Source organism: Nicotiana sylvestris, chromosome 2, assembly GCF_000393655.2.
Source record: "Nicotiana sylvestris chromosome 2, ASM39365v2, whole genome shotgun sequence".
Lineage (NCBI taxonomy): Eukaryota > Viridiplantae > Streptophyta > Magnoliopsida > Solanales > Solanaceae > Nicotiana > Nicotiana sylvestris.
Genome location: NC_091058.1, coordinates 73,823,313 through 73,843,156, shown reverse-complemented (window position 1 = coordinate 73,843,156; position 19,844 = coordinate 73,823,313). Strand labels below are relative to the sequence as shown.

Sequence of the window (19,844 nt, the reverse complement as noted above, 5' to 3'; positions counted from 1 at the left end):
GAGGGTGCATCTCATGTGACCCGGCTCCAATTTGGAACAAAGTTAAATAGAACTTGTCGTGAACCACTAGTGCGTTACGTATAGCAGGGCTTGCAATATATTTTAATAACTTTGAATTAACTCTTTAAATAGATAAAGTAAAAATGTAGTAACTTTAAGTTTACCCTTTTTTTTTAAAAAAACAATAATAAAATGAGACGAGCCTCGCCAAATGAAAACACACAGATTGCGGGGCCCTCACAAAAATATATGTGTTAATTACTTAGAACTCGGGAGGGCCGTTTAGAGAATTTCATGGCCTTCCCAAAATAATGACGCGATAGTCTCTTTAGGCGCGTGTTTAATAGTTTACTTTTTTAAGCTTGGGTGTGCATTTCATGCGAGCCAAATCCAAATCCCAAAACATCAAATAAAATGTGTTCCGGATTGTGGGTGCATTTCATGTGACGCAGTCCAAAGACGTGTTTTAAGCGATGTTCACATTCTTTTAAAAATAATAATAATAAAGTGGTAAAAAGTTAAAATTGGCACATCGGTTCATAATTGTATTAAAATCAGATAAATAAGCCGAATATGACAGTTGAGCGACCGTGCTAGAACCACGGAACTTGGGAATGCCTAACACCTTCTCCCAGGTTAACAAAATTCCTTATCCGGATTTCTGGTACGCAGACTGTAATATGGAGTCATTCTTTTCCTCAATTCGGGATTAAAATTGGTGACTTGGGACACCCTAAATCTCCCAAGTGGCGACTCTGAAATAAATAAACGAATCCCGTTTCGATTGTCCTTTAATTGGAAAAAACTCCCTTGTACCCTCGCGGGTGCGGAAAAAGGAGGTGTGACACCAGGGAGACCTCATCTCCCTCTTCTTCAGAGTCTTCCTCTTCTGCAACTTTCCTTTTTGCAGAAGAAGAACCCAAAACTATTTCCCGGGATCTTTCTAGAGAGATACGGGTTCCTGAAGGAGTACGGGTTCCCGAGGAAATACGAGAAGTCGCAACTGCTTCAGCAGTAACTCCTCGAGTAGCAAATCCTGACGAAAGGAAGGATAGAAATTAGAGCAATAAAAGAGAATATAGACACGAAAGGCACAAAATATAAATTCTTACCATGAGTCTTTACCTTCCAACCAAAACGGTTAGAAAGTGCTTTCCAAGACCTACCGTCCATCGGTGCGATCTTCAGCAATTTATCTACCCAACTATTGAAGTTGGAAACATCCCCCACAACTCCCATGGTAGCTAAAAAAACAACAAAAGCAAAATTAGAGAAGTTTGGCAAACTTGAAGGAAAAAGGTACGAGAAGGTTAAAAGACTTACGTGCAAAATTCCACTTCTCAGGGAAGGGAACATTATCCTCACCCACTAAACCAACAGTGGGGGCAGCAACAAATCGGGCATACCAACCGCGGTCTTTGTCATCTTCGGGACTCACCAAAACCCTCTTACTCCTAGCTACTAGTGTAAAAACACCATTGCGAAAAAGTCTAGGTGAGTAAAGATGAATCAAGTGGGGGAAAGTAAAAAGAACTTCGCTTTAGTGGCTAAATGCCTTAAACAGGCAACAACCCTCCATATGATCGGACCAATTTGGCCCAAACAGACGTTGAATGATCGGACCAATTTGGCCCAAACAGACGTTGAAGAAACGGCAATATTCGAGAATGACTGGGTCAATCGCTGGTCTGAACCCTAAAGTAAAAGGGTATGTGTAAACAAAAGAAAACCCAATTAAATAAGAAGTTATTCTATGATTTGGATTAGGGATAATAATAGGAAAATCGTTACTCCAATGATAGTCCATACGAACCACAGAAGTCAAAACTTCTGTAATTTGAGTGGGGTAAGTATCAACACGATCTAAAGCGGAAATCTGATTTCTAAGAGATTCCCTATTGTGGTAACAAAATAATTCTGTAGGGACTCTCTTATACTAAAGGCTCGCATAATGGTTCAGAAGGTTCTTTACTCCTAGAAGAAGATTTGTGAGAAAGGGAACCTCTGGTTCTGGAAGAAGGACCAGAACTAGAAGAAGGCATAGACGAACCACCTCGAATAGATCCTAAGCTACGAAGCCTACCTCCCCTTCTATGCCTAACATGGGCATTGGGGAAAGAATCAACAATGGAGACTTCTCGAGAGTGAGGGTTTAGTGAAGACATAGTGAAGAGGAATGATGTAAAGAAGAAGTAAACAGAGAATTGAGAAATTAAATGTTCAATAAAACTTTATGAGGTAAAAGACAAGGGAAGAAGTTATATTTATATTAATAATCGACCGCCAAAGGTAAAAGTGCAGTGAGGGAAGGATCACAGTTATGATAACTGGCACTTCGTAAATAGTGGAACCATAAAAACCTTGAAAAAGGGCTGCAAAAACTGCAGAACCAATGGAAAATTGATACGTGTACAGAGTATTAAATGGAAGTGACAATTGAAGCGTCAATTTTGTCATAGCATTAATGGTGACAAAAATTCTCGTTTTAATGAAATTCACTTCCCAAATATTCAACTGATGAATAAATGGAAAGTGGGGGGACTATCTGTATTGGGAAAAATTACATTTATATAAAGATGATGTGTCGTGACTCGTGGACTGGTCAAATAGTCAAAGAATTATAATTAGTCAAGAGGCACGCGCAACAATAGAAACGAGCAAGAGGCACGGGTGGCCATATCTATTTAAGTCATTTATATCCAAGAATAAAAAAGGAATGGATCTGACCATGGTAAAGAGCGCAGATACAGAATTTGACAGGCATTAAATACTGGATACGTTAGAGAAATTTGTATTGATTATAATGATTATGTAACGTAGCATTCAATGTCTTTAATTATTCATAATAGCCTCATTATGATTTGGGGAAAACGCATATCTTCAAGATACCTATAAAAGGGAGGTATCTGATCAATTGTAGGGACAAAAGACATTATCGGAATATACTTTGATTTACTTGTTTTTTCTCCTGATTACACTCTAATTATCCCAAATTACTTTCCTTTGCATATTCTTTTGATTATCAATAACCCGTGTTCTTCTAAATTCTAGCTTTGACTGAAATTCTATTTTTTGGTTAAACAAAAGGTATAATTAAATCACTTAATTGTAGGCATTAATAATGGATTGAGAGCCTTTTAAGGTGGAATGTATATATTTTGTAAACAAAACTTGTGTAGGTCGAGTAAATAACAAAATATAGATAATTTTGATAATAAAGTTTCAAATAGTGTATAAGAATGAAAAAATACCTAAATAATAAAGCAAACGGCCGTTACCTTCAAAGTGTTTTCTAAAATCACATATATTCACGTGCACCCTTAATGTATTGAATGGAAAAAAAAACAAACTTATGCAATCAAGACACTTTCTTTTTATATAAATATTTATCTTCTAACTACGATTAAGTTTTTCTATAACCGATAATGAAAAATTATTTATACTATCAAATCACATAAAAATACTATAATTATAGGTGAACCGCATATAATAAGTATATATTAGCTACTTAAAAATTAAGGTGAGTGACATATTGTTACCATACATAGATAATATTAAAATTATTTACATTACATATAAAGTTAAATCCCGAGTTTAATTTTTTTACAGTACATATGCATCTATGATAAAATGCATATTAACCACCTAGTATAAGATTGACATATCACGGTAAGTTAATATACGGTGGGTAAATATTGCTCATTTTTGGGCTTCACGCCCTCCTTGTTTAGCATCTTCTTTTAAGTTTTAACCTCCACACCGCCAGCCACTCTGTCAACAGTTTGGAGTCGTAAAATCTGAGCAAAGCTAACAACTAGTTGCAGTTATATCATCACAACGTGCCACGGCCCCATTCTCCTCCCCCATACCAATCTTCTACATACTCTCACTTTCCTAAACCCTACACTTCGTATATCCTTTCCTCTCTCTCTTTCTCCATTTCTCTGTTTAGTATGTTTCTCTAATCGCTGGTGCATAAACAAACAAACAAACAAGAATGGCGGAAAATTCATCTACAGAAGACTTAATCTGTTTACATGGAGATTTGGAGCTTCACATCGTTCAAGCGCGTCATTTACCCAACATGGACTTAACTTCCGAGCGTCTTCGCCGTTGCTTCACCGCCTGTGATGTCTGCCGGAATCCTCCGACTGACTCCACCGCCGCCGACCACGACGGAGACTATGACGTTCCCAATGTAAAGAAAAACCCCGATCAAAAAATCCATCACCGGAGAATAATCACTAGCGACCCTTACGTCACTGTATCGGCACCTCACACTGCCCTCGCCCGTACACGTGTCTTACCCAACTCCCAAAACCCTGTTTGGGATGAACATTTTCATATCCCTTTAGCACACCCTATCGACTGCTTAGAATTTCGCGTTAAAGACGATGACGTTTTCGGTGCTCAAGTTATGGGTAAGGTTAGAATTCCGGCCGAAAAAATCGCCACCGGTGAGATTATTTCCGGCTGGTTTTCCGTTATTGGCGCTTCAGGAAAACCTCCTAAACCTAACACGGCTCTTCAGCTATGGATGAAATTCGTTCCATATGATACAAACCCATTGTACAAGCAAGGTATTGCTTCAGATCCTCAACATTTAGGTGTAAGGAATACGTATTTTCCGTTGAGGAAAGGGAGCTCAGTGAAGCTGTACCAAGATGCTCATATAAGCAATAGTTTTAAGCTACCGGAAATTGAGTTGGAAAATAATAGAGTGTATGAAAACAATAGATGTTGGGAAGATATATGCTATGCAATTTCAGAGGCCCATCACTTGGTTTACATAGTTGGGTGGTCTGTTTTTCACAAGATCAAATTGATTCGAGAGCCCACTAGGCCATTGCCGCGTGGCGGTGACTTGACACTTGGTGAATTGCTTAAATATAAGTCCCAAGAAGGGGTGCGCGTTCTGTTATTAGTTTGGGATGATAAAACTTCCCATGATAAGTTCTTTATTAACACGGTATGCATCTTTTTAACTGTTACTTTTTGGATATTTTCTTTGCTGTTGTTTTAAGTATTTGTTTAGGTAGTGGTTAGATTAGAATATTGTGTTAGTGTTGCTAGTTGATGTTATTATTCTAATGGTGTGCTCAATGTATATTATAATGTTGTATTGTCTTTTCTTCCAAGCTTTCGAATGAGTGCATCAATAGTTGTAGTTCTTGTTTGTCAATCTCACAATAGTTTGAGATGGGACTTGATGCAGGCGGGAGTAATGGGAACTCACGATGAGGAGACCAAGAAGTTCTTTAAGCATTCCTCTGTGATATGTGTTTTGTCGCCACGTTATGCTAGCAGTAAACTCAGCATTATCAAGCAACAGGTTAACTTTCATAACCACCTGCTCGTTGTTATTTAATGTACCCTGACATCTTGTGATTGCTGATTTCTTTATGCACCTGTGAAGTTATTGCCTCTTGAACCATGTCATTTCAATAGTTTGCATTCAGAATCAGGCATTCAATATGGTGGAGAATGTTCTGATGAATTGGTAGAAAATATTCTTATAAGTTTGCGGAAAAAAGATAGGGATCAAGGAAGAGCTGAAATGGTTCAGCAGAACAACATAATAAATGAATGCTTGCCTTGTGTTGCTTGACAAGAATACTGTCCTGAATGAGTGGACTAAAGAAATATAGTTCTTCTAAAGCAGCAGAAATTGAGGTTTTGATGGGCTGTGTGAAGCTAAATTTTGTTTGGATTGCATAAATGTTCCTTCTGAGAGACCCTTCAATGTTTTAATGAATTAAAATCAATTAAACCAACTTCTGTAGCTTTTGGATCCATTATTTCCCATATACAGATATTCTGATGAAATGATTATGTGACCTGAACATTCTACTATTGCTTCCAGGTAGTGGGAACCATGTTTACGCACCATCAGAAGTGCGTACTGGTAGATACACAGGCATCCGGTAATAATAGGAAAGTTACAGCATTCTTAGGAGGTCTTGATCTCTGCGATGGTCGATATGATACACCCGAACATCGCCTATTCCGTGATCTTGACACTGTATTTAAAGATGATTTTCATCAGCCTACATTTCCTGTGAGTAGTATTTGTTCCCAATGTTTCCTTGAATAATTCTTGTATGTGTCATAAACACTCTGTGTTTACATGTGTTCTCTGTCCTTTTTCAGTGACACATTTCTTTCTTGTCATTATTTCTTTTCTGCATGGCACTCAAAGTCAATAGTTTCTTTTTCTGTTTTGATATTTCTTTTTTGTTTTTGGTTGCATGAATTAGCCAGGGACCAAGGCTCCGAGGCAACCATGGCATGATTTGCATTGCAGAATTGACGGACCTGCTGTATATGATGTGCTTATAAACTTTGCTCAGCGATGGAGGAAAGCAACAAAATGGAGGGAATTCAAGTTGTTTAAGAAAACAATGTCCCATTGGCACGATGATGCTATGATAAAAATTGAGCGTATCTCATGGATTCTAAGCCCTGCTTTTGCTGTTTTAAGGGAGGGTACTGAAATTCCAGGGGATGATCCCAAACTACATGTATATGGAGAAGGTCACTCAGAAAATTGGCATGCACAGGTAGATATTCTTTGTACTGTGAATATCTTTCATGAATATGTTACATCCCTTTCGACTCTCATCGTCATTCTTATATTGCAGATCTTCCGCTCCATCGATTCTGGTTCAGTGCAGGGTTTCCCCAAGAGAATTGATGTCGCGCAGGCACAGGCAAGGAAATCACAGCCTTTTCCTTTTTCCAAAGTTCTGCTAAAGTAGCTGTAATGTCAATGTGTAAAGAACTTTAGACAGAAAAACTTTTTTTCCCATCTCAGTTCACATTTTCTTTGGCGTTATATATGTTGCAGAACCTTGTCTGCTCAAAAAATTTGATAGTAGATAAAAGCATTGAAGCAGCATATATTCAGGCGATAAGATCCGCTCAGCATTTCATATATATTGAAAATCAGTATTTTCTTGGATCGTCATATGCTTGGGAATCGTACAAAGATGCAGGTCAAATTTTAATCTTCTTGCTATGTTTCTGAATTGCAATATACTAGACTCCACTCTTTAACACCATATGAATGTTGGCTTGGCTCTATATTCTTATCCACATGAAAAGTTGATGAACTATTGCAACTTAATGCATTGAAACTCAGAGGTAAAACTTGATAGTACCGTCAGAATCTGGTTCAGTACAAAAAATTATTATCGAAATACCCATCTTGCCACTTGGAATGCATCCTTATTTGCAAGTATTAGAGAGTTGCTTTGAACTTGTAGGATTCCAAATCATATAGCTTCCTTGAAAAAAATGATGGTTTTGAGAATGTGCAACCTTAAAGAAAATTTGTAGCTTCCACATAGTTTTCCTAGTATTTCTTTTTGAGATGTTCTCATTTCTGCACATTCTTGTAGTTGTTGCATTGCTTCCTGATTTCATTTGCTGTCCACTTGATCAGGAGCGGATCATCTGATACCAATGGAATTGGCACTTAAAATCACTAGTAAAATTAGAGCGAGGGAAAGGTTTTGTGTATATGTTGTCATGCCCATGTGGCCCGAAGGCGATCCTAAGTCAATCACTATGCAGGAAATTCTCTTCTGGCAGGTAATTTTTTCGTGAAACTCTTTGATTTTGTCTTTTGGATTTTATAAAAGAATGTAGATAGTTTTAAATAGGCAATGATTAGGTGATAATGGCCTCAATTATGCAGCTACATCAAGGAGACTTCCAGAATAGAGATGCCAGCTGTCTAGAAGGGTTATTCCATCCAAAAATCAGAATGTACTAGTTATAGGGTGCGCATTAGCATAAATAGTACCTACCTTTTTCTAATATCTACAATCTTGCCTATCCAAAAAAGATATTCTTTGTTTAGTGTTTGAAAGAGCAGATATTCTTATCTTTTAGGGTAGTATATTTCTTTCCTTAGACATGGAGGGGCAATTGAGGAAAATGACATTGAGAAAGAATGTTCATGGCATTATTTATGTCTGAGGACCTGATAGAATGAGCGAAGGGAGAATTTGATAAAGGATGCAGTACTTATCATGGCGTGTTTTCTTCACGCCTCCCACTGTTATTATTGTACTGTGCAATTTTGATTGTGATTTTTGAAGAAACTTGTGATCTGGAAAAAGTGTACAAGAACAGAAAGAAACGCACTTTTAAAGATTTTTGTATGCTTTCAACAGAGCCAGACAGTACAGATGATGTATCAAGTTATTGCAACAGAGCTCAAGTCGATGCAGCTCTTGGACTCACATCCTTTAGACTATTTAAATTTCTACTGTCTTGGTAACCGTGAAGAGATTCCAAGCTCTATCTCTCAACCTTCTGGTAATGGTGATAAGGTAATAACTTAAGGAATTTTCTTCTTTACATTTTCTTGTAAATGTATATGCACAAAATACACATGAGAGCAACTGAAGTGAAGGTTGCCTTTAACATTGATGAATATGGTTTCTAGAGTCTTAAAAAAATAGCTACTTGACTTTCTGAATTAATTGTATCTATCGTCTAAACTTTGAAGGGTATCAAATTTCCTAAACTCTGTTTCTTTCACGTTTGCTCGAACTCTATATTGGTCTCTCATGCGCTTAGAACAAATTCATCAATTATCATATCCATTTCACACTTTCTAGAGGTTTTGATGTTCCACCCTGAAAATCTATTTTCTGTGCATCACTAAATAGTACTCCCTCCGTTTCAATTTATGTGAATCTATTCCATGCCAAAAAAAATGACCCCTTTCCCTATTTGGAAACAATTTACCTTTATGTAATGATTTATAGCCACACAAAATATATGTGCATCATTTTACACCACAAGTTCAAAAGTCTCTCTTTTCTTAAACTCCGTGCCCAGTCAAATGGGTTCACATAAATTGAAACAGAGGGAGTATAAATTAACATGCTTAGATTCTGGCTAGACCTGGTTCCCTGTGAACTTTTCACTGATTGTATCTATATGCATATTACCCTCTTAGTAGTATTAAAATCAAAATCCAGCATTATTATACGTTCCTCCTGATTGTTCAATTACGGCCTTATGCCACATAATGTCTTGCATTATTGGAAGATCTTTCCGAATGGACTCAATGTCTTGCATCTGTGCATTCCAGACATAATTTTATACTCGGTACATAATTTATTCAACAGCTTGATTACAATAGTTGTAGCATGCTGTACTATGGATTGCTAGACCATTTATGAGTGAGTAAAACTGACTTGTAGAAGTGAGAGTGAGATGACTTCTTCAGCGTTCACGAATAGAATAGAGTTTCTTTAGGCACAGACCAAAACCGAACCAAATAATTGGATCCATGAGGAAATGCCGGTAATCAAAGCCTTAGTCTAATTATGTTGTGAGGGACCGAATCCAATCATAAACCCGGAAATGAAATGAAGTTCACTTCCATCAAGTTGGTAAAGTAGGCATATGAATCATTTTGACTTAAGACTTCTATTTCGGTGTAGGAAACTTATCGAAGTGCCATATGTTGAATCATGTGCCCGGATGAATTGAAAGTATTCTAATTCTAGAAAAGATAATAAAAGAACTTTCAAAAGTAAATTCAGTTGTATTATTCAGATTCAAAATGCTACTTGGGAACTGGTATCTTAAACTTAGCTCTGTATCCATATGTTGTTGTCTTTTTATGCTTGTTTTTATTTCCTTCAATGTGTGAAACACTTTTCCCTCTTTATGTTTGCTTGTTTTTGTTTTATTTTGCGTATCTGGATCTTATCAAGCTTGAATAAATGTATTGAGAAGTTATCTTATCTTTGTCATGCAACCAGGTCTCAGACTCATATAAGTTTCAGCGATTCATGATATATGTTCATGCCAAAGGAATGATAGTGGATGATGAATATGTTATTGTGGGCTCTGCCAACATAAATCAACGTTCTTTAGCTGGGTCAAAGGACACAGAGATAGCTATGGGTGCCTACCAGCCTCATCACACTTGGGCAGAAAATCAAAGGCATCCACGGGGACAGGTTAAACAGAAAAGCATTACTTTGTTTCCTAAAATTAATCTCGATTTTTTTGACCAGAGCAGAATCAGCTAATTTATGTACTCATCTTTTCTTGATCTCCAGATTTATGGATACAGAATGTCCCTGTGGGCAGAGCACCTTGGAAGGATAGAAGAATGTTTTGAGGAACCAGAGGCGTTAACATGTGTGAGGAGGGTAAATGAGGTTGCTGAAGATAACTGGAAGAGATTCGCAGCTGAAAGTTTTACTCCATTGCAAGGACATCTACTGAAGTATCCCATGCAAGTCGATGCGGATGGAAAAGTAGGTCCATTGCCTGGATGTGAATGTTTCCCGGATGTTGGGGGTAAAATACTGGGGAATCATGCCCCTACTATCCCAGATGTTTTGACAACATAATCTCAAGATTTAACATAATTGTGAGTCTCTTGGCACTGTAAAGATATATAGCTGCGATATGTTAGATTGTCATTGTTTGTACATTTTTCTGTGTTGTTATGTTGTACAATACAGGTTGGAAGACAGATGGAAATGATTTGATGCGTGTGAAATATTTCTGGCTATTTGATTGTTGATTTGTATTTGTGCTGAATAAAAGAGTAGCTGCAGTCTTTGATGTAATATCTGTGGATCTGATGGAACAATTAGTCTAGACGAATGGGAGGGATAGTGTGGATTTACTCCCCCTCCCCCGGGTGTCTACTCCTATTCAACAAGAACTAATAAGTGATAAACTAGAGATCACATAGGCGGATCTCTTATTTTATATATATAAAAATTCTGGTAATAATTAATGAGATCAACTTAAGTGATTATAAATAATACATAAACGGTTGAGATAACACATGCAATTTAGGATTTCACCAGGTTCTCCTACTTTATAAAAAAAATCTGGTAATAATTAATAAGTGATCAATCAAGTATCAGTAACACGGTCATATATATAATACATAGTCAATTTTTAGATTATACATAGGCGATTTATGATTTTATCAGGATCTCTCACTTTATGAAAATAAATTCTGGTAATAACTAATAAGCGATCAATTGAAGATCACTTAAGCGATCATAAACAATACATGAGCGATTTCTCCCACTTTATAAAAAAATAATCCTAGTAATAACTAATAAGCGCGAAGATCTTTTAGGCGATCATAAATAATGCATGTGCAATTTCTAAATAACACATTGACGATCTATCATTTCGCTAGGATCTCCCAATTTATAAAACAATAAGCGATCAATCGGAGATCACTTAGTCGATCATAAATAATACATGGGCGATTTATAAATAAATCACATGCAATTTATGATTTCACCGGGATCTCTCACTATAAAAATAATAATCATGGTAATAACTAAGAAGCGACCAACTGGAGATCACTTAGGTGATCATAAATAATATATGGACGGTTTTCAAATAACATAATAGTCGATCTATGAATTTGCCAAAATCTCCTACTTTATAAAAATAATACTGATAATAACTAATGAGCCATCAACCAGATATCAGTTAGGCGTCAAAGATAATACACGAGCAATTTCTAAATAACTTATAGGCGATTTGTGATTTTACCAAGATCTCTCACTTTATAAAAAAGTGATACTGGTAATAACTAATAAGCGATCAACCGGAGATCACTTATGCGAGCATGACTAATAAATGAGCGATTTCTAGCTAACATGTAAGTGATCTATGATTTCACCGGGATTTCCTATTTTATAAGAAAATGATCTTAGTAATAACTAATAAGCGATTAATTGAACATCACTTAAGTGATCCACTACACCAGATACCAGAAAATCAGAAATACTCCTATCTCCCATTTTTACCCAGTGAAACCAGAAAATAAAATGTACATTCATCCAAAAAGTCAATTTTGAATCGCTCTAAGTTACAAGTACAAATATCCAGTATACATTTACGTGTCACAAGTTTTGAAGGAATTTTGACACTTAACGAAAAAAATGGAAAATTGATTCATCCACTTGCTTCTGCAAACTAGAAGATATTCGGGAACTAAAATTACTATAATTAAATGGTTGAACTGAATGATCAAACTCAAGAGAGTAAAAATAACTAAAAAAGATTCTTTTAGAAATATACTAAAAAAGGGCAGCGACGTAAAAACGAGGAAGAAGAAGCAATCAACGTGCAATGTGTGTTTCTATTGCTAATTAGGTATGAAATCATTGCTTGTTAGACTTTTTTGGTGTTTTGGCTAAATTAAGTATGAAATTGTTGCTTGTTCAGTTCACTAAGCTATTGTTTTTTGGCTAAGAGATGCCTAGCCATGCGAGTTTCACTATTTCCAGTAGGATATGTTGTTTGATTTTAGTATTCTTCTCTTGTTATTTTGCAATAGAAAAAAAAAAAAAAAGAATGTACGATAGCCAAAAAAATATATCTACTTTTGATATTTGCAAAATTACTTTTTTATTTTTGTTATTTTCAATAAGGCACCCATTCTCCCAGTTAAATGATTTTGTAGATCATTACAAATTTATTTTTATTTTTATGTCTTTTTTATAAGAAAGTTTTATTTTTACACATAAAATAGCTGAAAATATACAAAAAAAAGAAAAAAATTATTTTCTTCTATTCAAATTGCACAAATTCTTCCTTTTCCTTTATAAGTTAGTGGACCCATAAGGTCACTAACAACTAGATATGGACTTCTATTGGTCTTTGCAAAAGGCCAACTAATAATTCAGCCATGGTGTAATGGTGATCTTCAAAATCGAGGGCGTAAATGTAATTTAATGCCTTCACATGAAATTAGGGGTGTTCGTCGGTCGGTAAAGTATAATACTTAGATATTTCGGTTCGGTATTTTTGATATTCAGTTTCTTAAAATGCTATATCAATACTGTATCTAATTAAATCCGGTATGATTCGATTTTTTTCCTATCGAATTCGATTTATTCGATCCGATAACTTTGGTTTATTCCATTTGAATAACTAGTGTATAGAATCATAGACTGTGATATTCTTAATTAAAATACTCAAAAGTATAAAGCTAAAAATGTTTGTTGATAAATTTTTGTCCAAAACCAGAAAATAATCAATCAAAAGATAGAAAACTGTATATAAAGAAATAAATTTGATCATTAGAAATATTTTGTTACTTGCTTAGAGTTAATTGATAAACTTAGAAAATAAAGAAAAGTAAATTTTTTGATTTTTATATTCATGTTATAACTAATAATTTGTATATTGTGTAATATAAGATATATTTCGGTACGATATCAATATTTCAGTATTTCATTATAAAATACCAAATACTATACCTAATATCAATTTTTTTTAAAAACTTAAAACAAAATATCATACCGAATACTATAATATCGAATACCAAATACTAAAATTTTAGATTTCGACACAATAATTTGATATTTACCAAATTATGCACCACCCTACCTAGAATTCCGGTTAATTAGGTTTGAAGTTTGTGCGTTGTTTATTTTAGAAACAAGTTATCCAATTATTAATTATTTAATGATTAGATATTTTGAGATTAATTATCCTATATTATAAAAAAATATGAGTACAATTTCGAGATAACTAATTACAAAATTAGTCTGTGTACACACTAGATCCCCAGATCCCATTAAGTGAGTTTAGACTATATTGTTATTGTAATTACAAAATTAGTTAGACCATAATTTTTTTTGAATGGAACATTCATCTCAAATTTAATCCCAAAATTAATTCTTTTCCCCTCGTATTAGCTCATCGTTCTTCGAAAGTCGATTCAGCAGCAAAATCCTTTCTCCTCAATTTTGGGGATTTAGGGTTCGGTTCTTTCTCCAGAAATGGCAAGCTCTCTTTCCCTCTTTCGTCTCCCAGTATCATTCTACTGCGAACATATGTGTTATATGAATTGCATCATTCAGTAACTCTTTTTTTAATTCCTAATTAATTGTGGAAACAACAAATTTATGATCTTTACGATTCCTTGCAGGCTGATTCTACTCGCAAAAGGTACAAATCTGTTTCTCTAGCTAAGTTCCATATCTGTCTTTTTTATTTTTTTGCTGTATATTCGTTGAAGCGCCTTGCTCCCACTCCGTCTTAACTTTCGTTAATTGCAATTTTTTTTGCGTTAGGGTTTTTCATCTGTTTTTTCAGATTATTTCTTTTTTCATTTTGGTTTGTTGTCCTTGTGAAGGGTGAATACATGACTAATTTTAGATGCTCTCATATGTGTATATATGACTAATTTGTCTATTTCTTACCAAGTTGTCTCAAGTTGACAAACTTTTAGCTGGTTAAGGCAAATTTTCTGTTAATTTAAGCATATGTAGCTCACTTTTTCTGTGTTAATGAGCTACATAGACAAATTTTAAAAAAATAGGCAAGTATATGTAGCTCTTTTTTTATCAAATTAAAGACAACAACAATGTGATCATTTATCAGGGAATAGTGGTAGCAAGTCATTCATCCTATACATTTCTTTTGCAATGGCAAATAAGGTTCAACTTAAAGCAAAAATTTCCAAATGAAGTGTCTCACTATATGGTCTTCGTAGGTCCTCATACATATTGAATAAAATGATTTTCGGCTAGGTCTTTCTTGAGTTTGTGTGTGATCACGACAGAAAGTCAATCTATGGATCAACAGTTACGAATAATTTTTTGACGATCTTTATACGTATAATTGCTAAGCATGTTTCCGGAGACATATATTCAGTCTTAGTAATGCATCTCTATTATCTTTTTTTGTACACAAGTAAAATCTCCAATACATTTTCTTTTAAGGCATCAACTTTACTTGTAGTGATTTTCATGGAAGTTTTATGAGCTACATATGCTTGCAAAAGATGCCATCGTTACTCAAGGAACCATCTTAAAGACACATGTCGTTGCTGTGAATTTTTTTTTTTGTGGGTTCAACTGATTAGGACTGAACTGGCTCGATGTTGTATTTTCTGGACTTCCCAGGTATTCCCGCTCTCCTTCTCCTTGGGAAGAAAAGTCAAGATCTCGCTCTCGATCAAGGTCTAGATCCCGATCCAGATCATGGTCAAGGCCAAGAGGAAGATCCAGGTCCAAAAGTCAAGGAAGGTTGAGTGGATTTTTAGCTTTACTCCATCTTCTTTATGTTAACAGCTTCTTTTGGGTTACTCTGATTTTTTCCTCCATGAGTTATTTAGGGCTGAAGTTTCTAATCCTGGAAACACACTCTATGTGACTGGATTATCTACAAGGGTCACTGAAAGGGACCTTGAGGAGCATTTCTCAAAGGAAGGAAAGGTTGGTTTTTGGTTTACATATGAGCAAGTTGTTTTCTGATTCGCCTGGTTCTGTTTCTGCCATGTTTCTGTGCTCATACCAAGGTTTTCTCTCTTTCAAAATCATCTGTATTGTATCTATTCTTTATAATGAAAGTTTTTTCATTTATGATGATAATCTCGGCAACAGCCAGTTTTTTTTGGAGTTTATTTATGAGCAAAGTCTTGTCAATGCATTTATCGAGACATTGATGTGTTGTGGCATTTTGGCTGGAATCATTTCTCATTGTTCATACTTTTAAGACTTGCTGTTGAAGTTTCTCTTTTACTTTCTGTTGACTAGGTGAAGTCAGTTTTTCTGGTTGTGGAGCCCCGTTCTCGTATCTCTCGTGGTTTTGCTTTTATAACAATGGACAGTCTTGAGGATGCTAATCGCTGCATTAAGAACCTTAACCAGTCTGTCCTTGAAGGCCGGTACATAACAGTGGAGAAGGTGAGCTACTTCTACCTTGATTGGTGAACCATGTTCTGTTGGGTTGCTTATCTGTTTTCGTGACTTGGAGGTTTTCTGGCTATATTCAGAAGACATTACCTCAGCTGTGTTGGCAGCAATCAAAGATGATCAGTTCTTCCCTTGCAACATTATATTCACTCAGCTTGATCAATGGCCCGCTAAAACAGCTTTTCACATGCATCTCATCAGCTAAACATAGCAACTATATTGCCCAACAACTATACAACCTCAGCAAATACTTTCAACTCAACTAATCGACAGTCATTATCAACAATCTAATCAGGCTTTTATGGTATCTCAACCCGGCGATTGTTCTATCTCCATCTTTTTAGCTGTTATAAGACATGCAAAAATATTTAAGCTGCTTTACTGTACGACTAGTGTGATATTATATTTCTTAGTATTCTTCATCAAAGATATAACATTTCTTAGTAATGGACATTGTTATGTGCTTCTGCCGCCTTCCTTGCCATTATCTCCAGGTATGGAGAGGTACTTGGAAGACTTAGATTTTTGTTGCCAGATTAGTTGAATGTAATGTTCTTCCATTACAAGGAGCACATTTCCTGTTCCTGTTTGTTCTGGATGTAGACATCATATCAGATTTTAGAGAATAAGAAGATATATCTGTTTTTCAGTGTTGAAGAAAATGCCGATGATTTGGAAATGTTATATTTCTTCCATTACAAGGAGTACATTATCTAGAATACAGTACCCGATCTGGATAACCCATTTGTTCCTGTATGTTAACATCATAAGTTCAGATTTTACATAATGAGATAATATATTTGTTTTCCAGTCTCGTAGAAAACGCCCAAGGACTCCAACACCTGGTCATTATCTTGGACTTGAGAGCACACGGGGTGATAGTAAGCTTCTGATGCTTTGTAAGTTTGTATTCTATCTTCTGACTAAATTATGGAATCTCTGAAGTTTTCATTGCTTTGGCCGAAGGATATTGTGGTGATCGTGGTAGGTATCGTGGCCGTGATGACTATGGGTATCGAAGACCTCCAAGGCGCTCGCCATATAGAGGTGTACGAGGTTATTCTCCTAGGCGCTCTCCCTATGCTGGAAGGTCAAGACGTCTGCGATCCCGGTCATATTCTCCTTATGAGAGGAACTATCATCGTGGTTCTAGATAGGGGTTTCACAAGGCATATATGGTTAACTCTCTGGCGATGAAAACTGCTTGTAAGGATCTATAAGTTTGATGTGGACTAGCACTGAGGGTGTAAGGTGTTACAGTAGCAGTGAATGAATGTTGTACTTGTATGTGTGATGTGCCGTCACCTATCCCTATCATTAGCTTATACCTGTAATGTCGATAAAGCTGTAATCTTTCTGAAGCTCTCCTTCGTTACATGTCATTTTGTTGTTGGCGTGGACTTAGCGATGGTTTAAGAAATCTGTTGGTTCAATTTTTCCTGCCTACTGACTTTCTGACGTGGTTTGGCTTGTCACGGTTATCGCCCTTGTACCTGCGGACAACAGAGATTTGATTTTTTGTCCCCCATAAGATAACAGGGTGAAATTAATTATTTCGTTACTCAATTACTTGTAGTTATGATCGTTCTGCTTGAACATTTCTCATAATATTTATCGTCTTTTAGCAAAATGTCTATGGTTTTGGCGTCGTTGAGGTGGGTTGCCAAGATTCTTTTCTGTGGCATGTACTGGTGGTTGGAGGTTGGAGCATACGCGGGACTATCAACCTGTGTGTAAGCAATTTTACCCCTGAGCTTGCGACTTGGATTACTACTGTGAAAATGAAAACGGTAAACTTCACCTTCTAATAGCTTTCCGGTATGTCTTAGTTGAACGGTCGAACCAAATAGTGACCTGACATAACAACAAAGCGAAGTTGCCACTTAGTAGCCAGAAAGTAGGCAACAAGAAGAAAAGAAAAGCAACAGAAGTTGAGGCCGAGAATAGCGAATAGTGAGTTTTTACCATAGAATTTTTCACGTTAAAATAGTTGCTGTGTAGTTTTATTTGTCTCTTGGATATTTTTTCTGACATAACAATAAATGGTTTTTCTTGGGGAAATGTGGCCTTTTATCCTTACCATTGAATCGAAATTACCTTTACAACAAATCATGCATAAGCACCAATTGTTGCAGGTACCAAGAGTGAGTTGCATGTATCCTAATAAAAGTGATTACAACCCATATTGTTTATTGCAGGATGGTCCAACTCCAACCCCACTTGCATTTGCATCATTCTGTTACAAACATAAGGATCGACGAGCTTATCAAGTTGTTGAAACAGCTTTCCAAGGCTCATTAGTTATATTTGACCAAAAAATATAAATCTTTGGCTAAACTAATTAAATAAAAGGATAAAGAGTTAATCTTAGTTAAAGATAATGATCTTTGATCTAAAATCGATTTATGCGAATAACGTGGGACCACATCGAAGTGGATTTAATCTAATACATATTAAATGTTACGATTATTAATGGAACGAGAATAATGATAAGCAATAAATAACAATAAATGACACTAAATGTAAATAGAGAGAATGATTCACCAATATTGAATGAGGTGGATGATTCCTCTTTCTAACAATGATGCAAGACAAACAAGTATGGGAATATTGGAGACTTTCTCGGATCTGATGTGAAAAATGTAGAATAAGTAATGAACAAAATCTCTTTGGGAAAGCAGAGTTTGTATCTATCTCTAGAGTCAACTTTTCAAGAGAATTCTTATCATATAGAATATTGCATGCCTTTTGCCTTATCTCTCATACTATTTATATGAGATATTCCCAAAGAACCCTAAAAGGTACAAACATAGGGAATATTCAATAGAATATTCCCTTTGAAGTTTCCAAAGCTATACTAGCTGTTACTTCTGTCCATGCTGCTCGACCTCGGCCCTGATAAACCACTCCGCGGCTTGTTCTGTTGACCATTGATCGACCCCGGCCAAACTGTCCACATTGATTTGCAGGTCACTCATGACGATCATCTCCACGTATCGAATTTCTCTAGTTCGATTTTGACCCATACAGTTAGTCCCTCCGCTTATCGAGGTCGTCTTTTGGTCGACCTCAATGAGTGGACTTCATTAGCCATAGTTTGAGAAATTCGGATGGGGAGATCGAGTGGTGAGGGTTGCGGCTGAGATGGTGATGTGGCATTTTGAGGACCACACCTAATGACGTTGGTTCAGAGTGACGTCACGGCTTTACGCGTCATCATTACGCATCTTCTCGATGCGTTGCATCGCTTCCTGTGCCCCTGTCGTTTCGATCCCTGTGCATTTGACGGTTATTGTCTCGATCCTAGCACCTGTGTTCTCTATAAATTAAAAGGGGGGAAACCCTTTGAATGAACCTTTACATTTTTCAATCCCTGAACCTGCATCTTTTCTTCTCTTCTTCTTCTTCTTCTTCTTCTTCTTCTTCTTCTTCTTCTTCTTCTTCTTCTTCTTCTTCTTCTTCTTCTTCTTCTTCTTCTTCTTCTTCTTCTTCTTCTTCTTTGTGTTCCTACTCGAGTTGCTTCCATCTTTCGTATTCCTCTCCTTTCTAGTTCGAGTGATTCCTATTATTTCTGCCTCTTTCGAGTTCGTATCTTTTGTATTTATAGTTAACCAAAAATGGTGGATACACCACTTGTCTTTGGTGAGGTTCCTGAACCAACTCCACTAAGAGTGAGGATGCCTCTTTATAATGATGATTCTGTTGTCGCTGCCGAGGATGGGAGCTTTCCCATTGTAGAGGAGACCATTCCTCATAATGATAGGGCCAGGTCAGACTTCTCGAAGTCACTTGCGGACGAGCCTAAGCCTGTGAAGTCCAAAATGGAAGCAACTCATCTTGCCGAGCTTAGGGCCAAGTACAACATCCCTGCCCATATCGACCTGGTCCCAGCTGGGAACGATGTAAACCATATTCATCATTCTGGATATTACACACGTTTTACACGTAACTGTTCCAAGTGGGCTATTGTCTCTTCCTCTTCCCCCGTTAGCGGAGAAATTTTGCCGCTACTACGACATTTGTCTGGCCTAGCTCTCCCCCTATATTTACAAACTCTTTCTTATGTTGATAAAGTACACGGAGTTGGCTAACCATTGGATTTCCATCCGCCATCTGGTG

General features: G+C 36.3%; 2 protein-coding genes across 6 annotated transcripts; both read left to right on the top strand.

Moving 5' to 3' along the window:
* Nucleotides 1-3,872: 3,872 nt before the first annotated feature.
* LOC104235902 (phospholipase D delta) lies at nucleotides 3,873-10,610 on the top strand. The gene is made up of 10 exons (XM_009789730.2): nucleotides 3,873-4,969; nucleotides 5,216-5,332; nucleotides 5,864-6,058; nucleotides 6,258-6,560; nucleotides 6,642-6,710; nucleotides 6,848-6,995; nucleotides 7,445-7,593; nucleotides 8,181-8,339; nucleotides 9,789-9,989; nucleotides 10,092-10,610. Exons 1-10 carry the CDS (start codon nucleotides 3,998-4,000, stop codon nucleotides 10,386-10,388), a joined length of 2,610 nt encoding a protein of 869 aa, XP_009788032.1. The 5' UTR covers nucleotides 3,873-3,997; the 3' UTR covers nucleotides 10,389-10,610.
* A 3,070-nt stretch (nucleotides 10,611-13,680) lies between these two features.
* Nucleotides 13,681-17,158, top strand: LOC104235904 (serine/arginine-rich splicing factor SR45a). 5 transcript variants are annotated; one of them, XR_713300.2, is made up of 8 exons: nucleotides 13,681-13,808; nucleotides 13,955-13,974; nucleotides 14,934-15,056; nucleotides 15,146-15,245; nucleotides 15,567-15,716; nucleotides 15,806-16,029; nucleotides 16,537-16,606; nucleotides 16,692-17,158. XR_713300.2 is itself a non-coding variant. In XM_009789733.2 (7 exons), exons 1-7 carry the CDS (start codon nucleotides 13,806-13,808, stop codon nucleotides 16,880-16,882), a joined length of 657 nt encoding a protein of 218 aa, XP_009788035.1. In that variant the 5' UTR covers nucleotides 13,681-13,805; the 3' UTR covers nucleotides 16,883-17,158. The 5 variants fall into 5 exon arrangements, 3 of the variants coding, with proteins under 3 accessions (XP_009788035.1, XP_009788034.1, XP_070024092.1); XR_713301.2 differs by having other exon boundaries at nucleotides 15,809-16,029; nucleotides 16,692-16,759; XM_009789733.2 differs by lacking the exon at nucleotides 15,806-16,029.
* The last annotated feature ends 2,686 nt before the right edge of the window (nucleotides 17,159-19,844 follow it).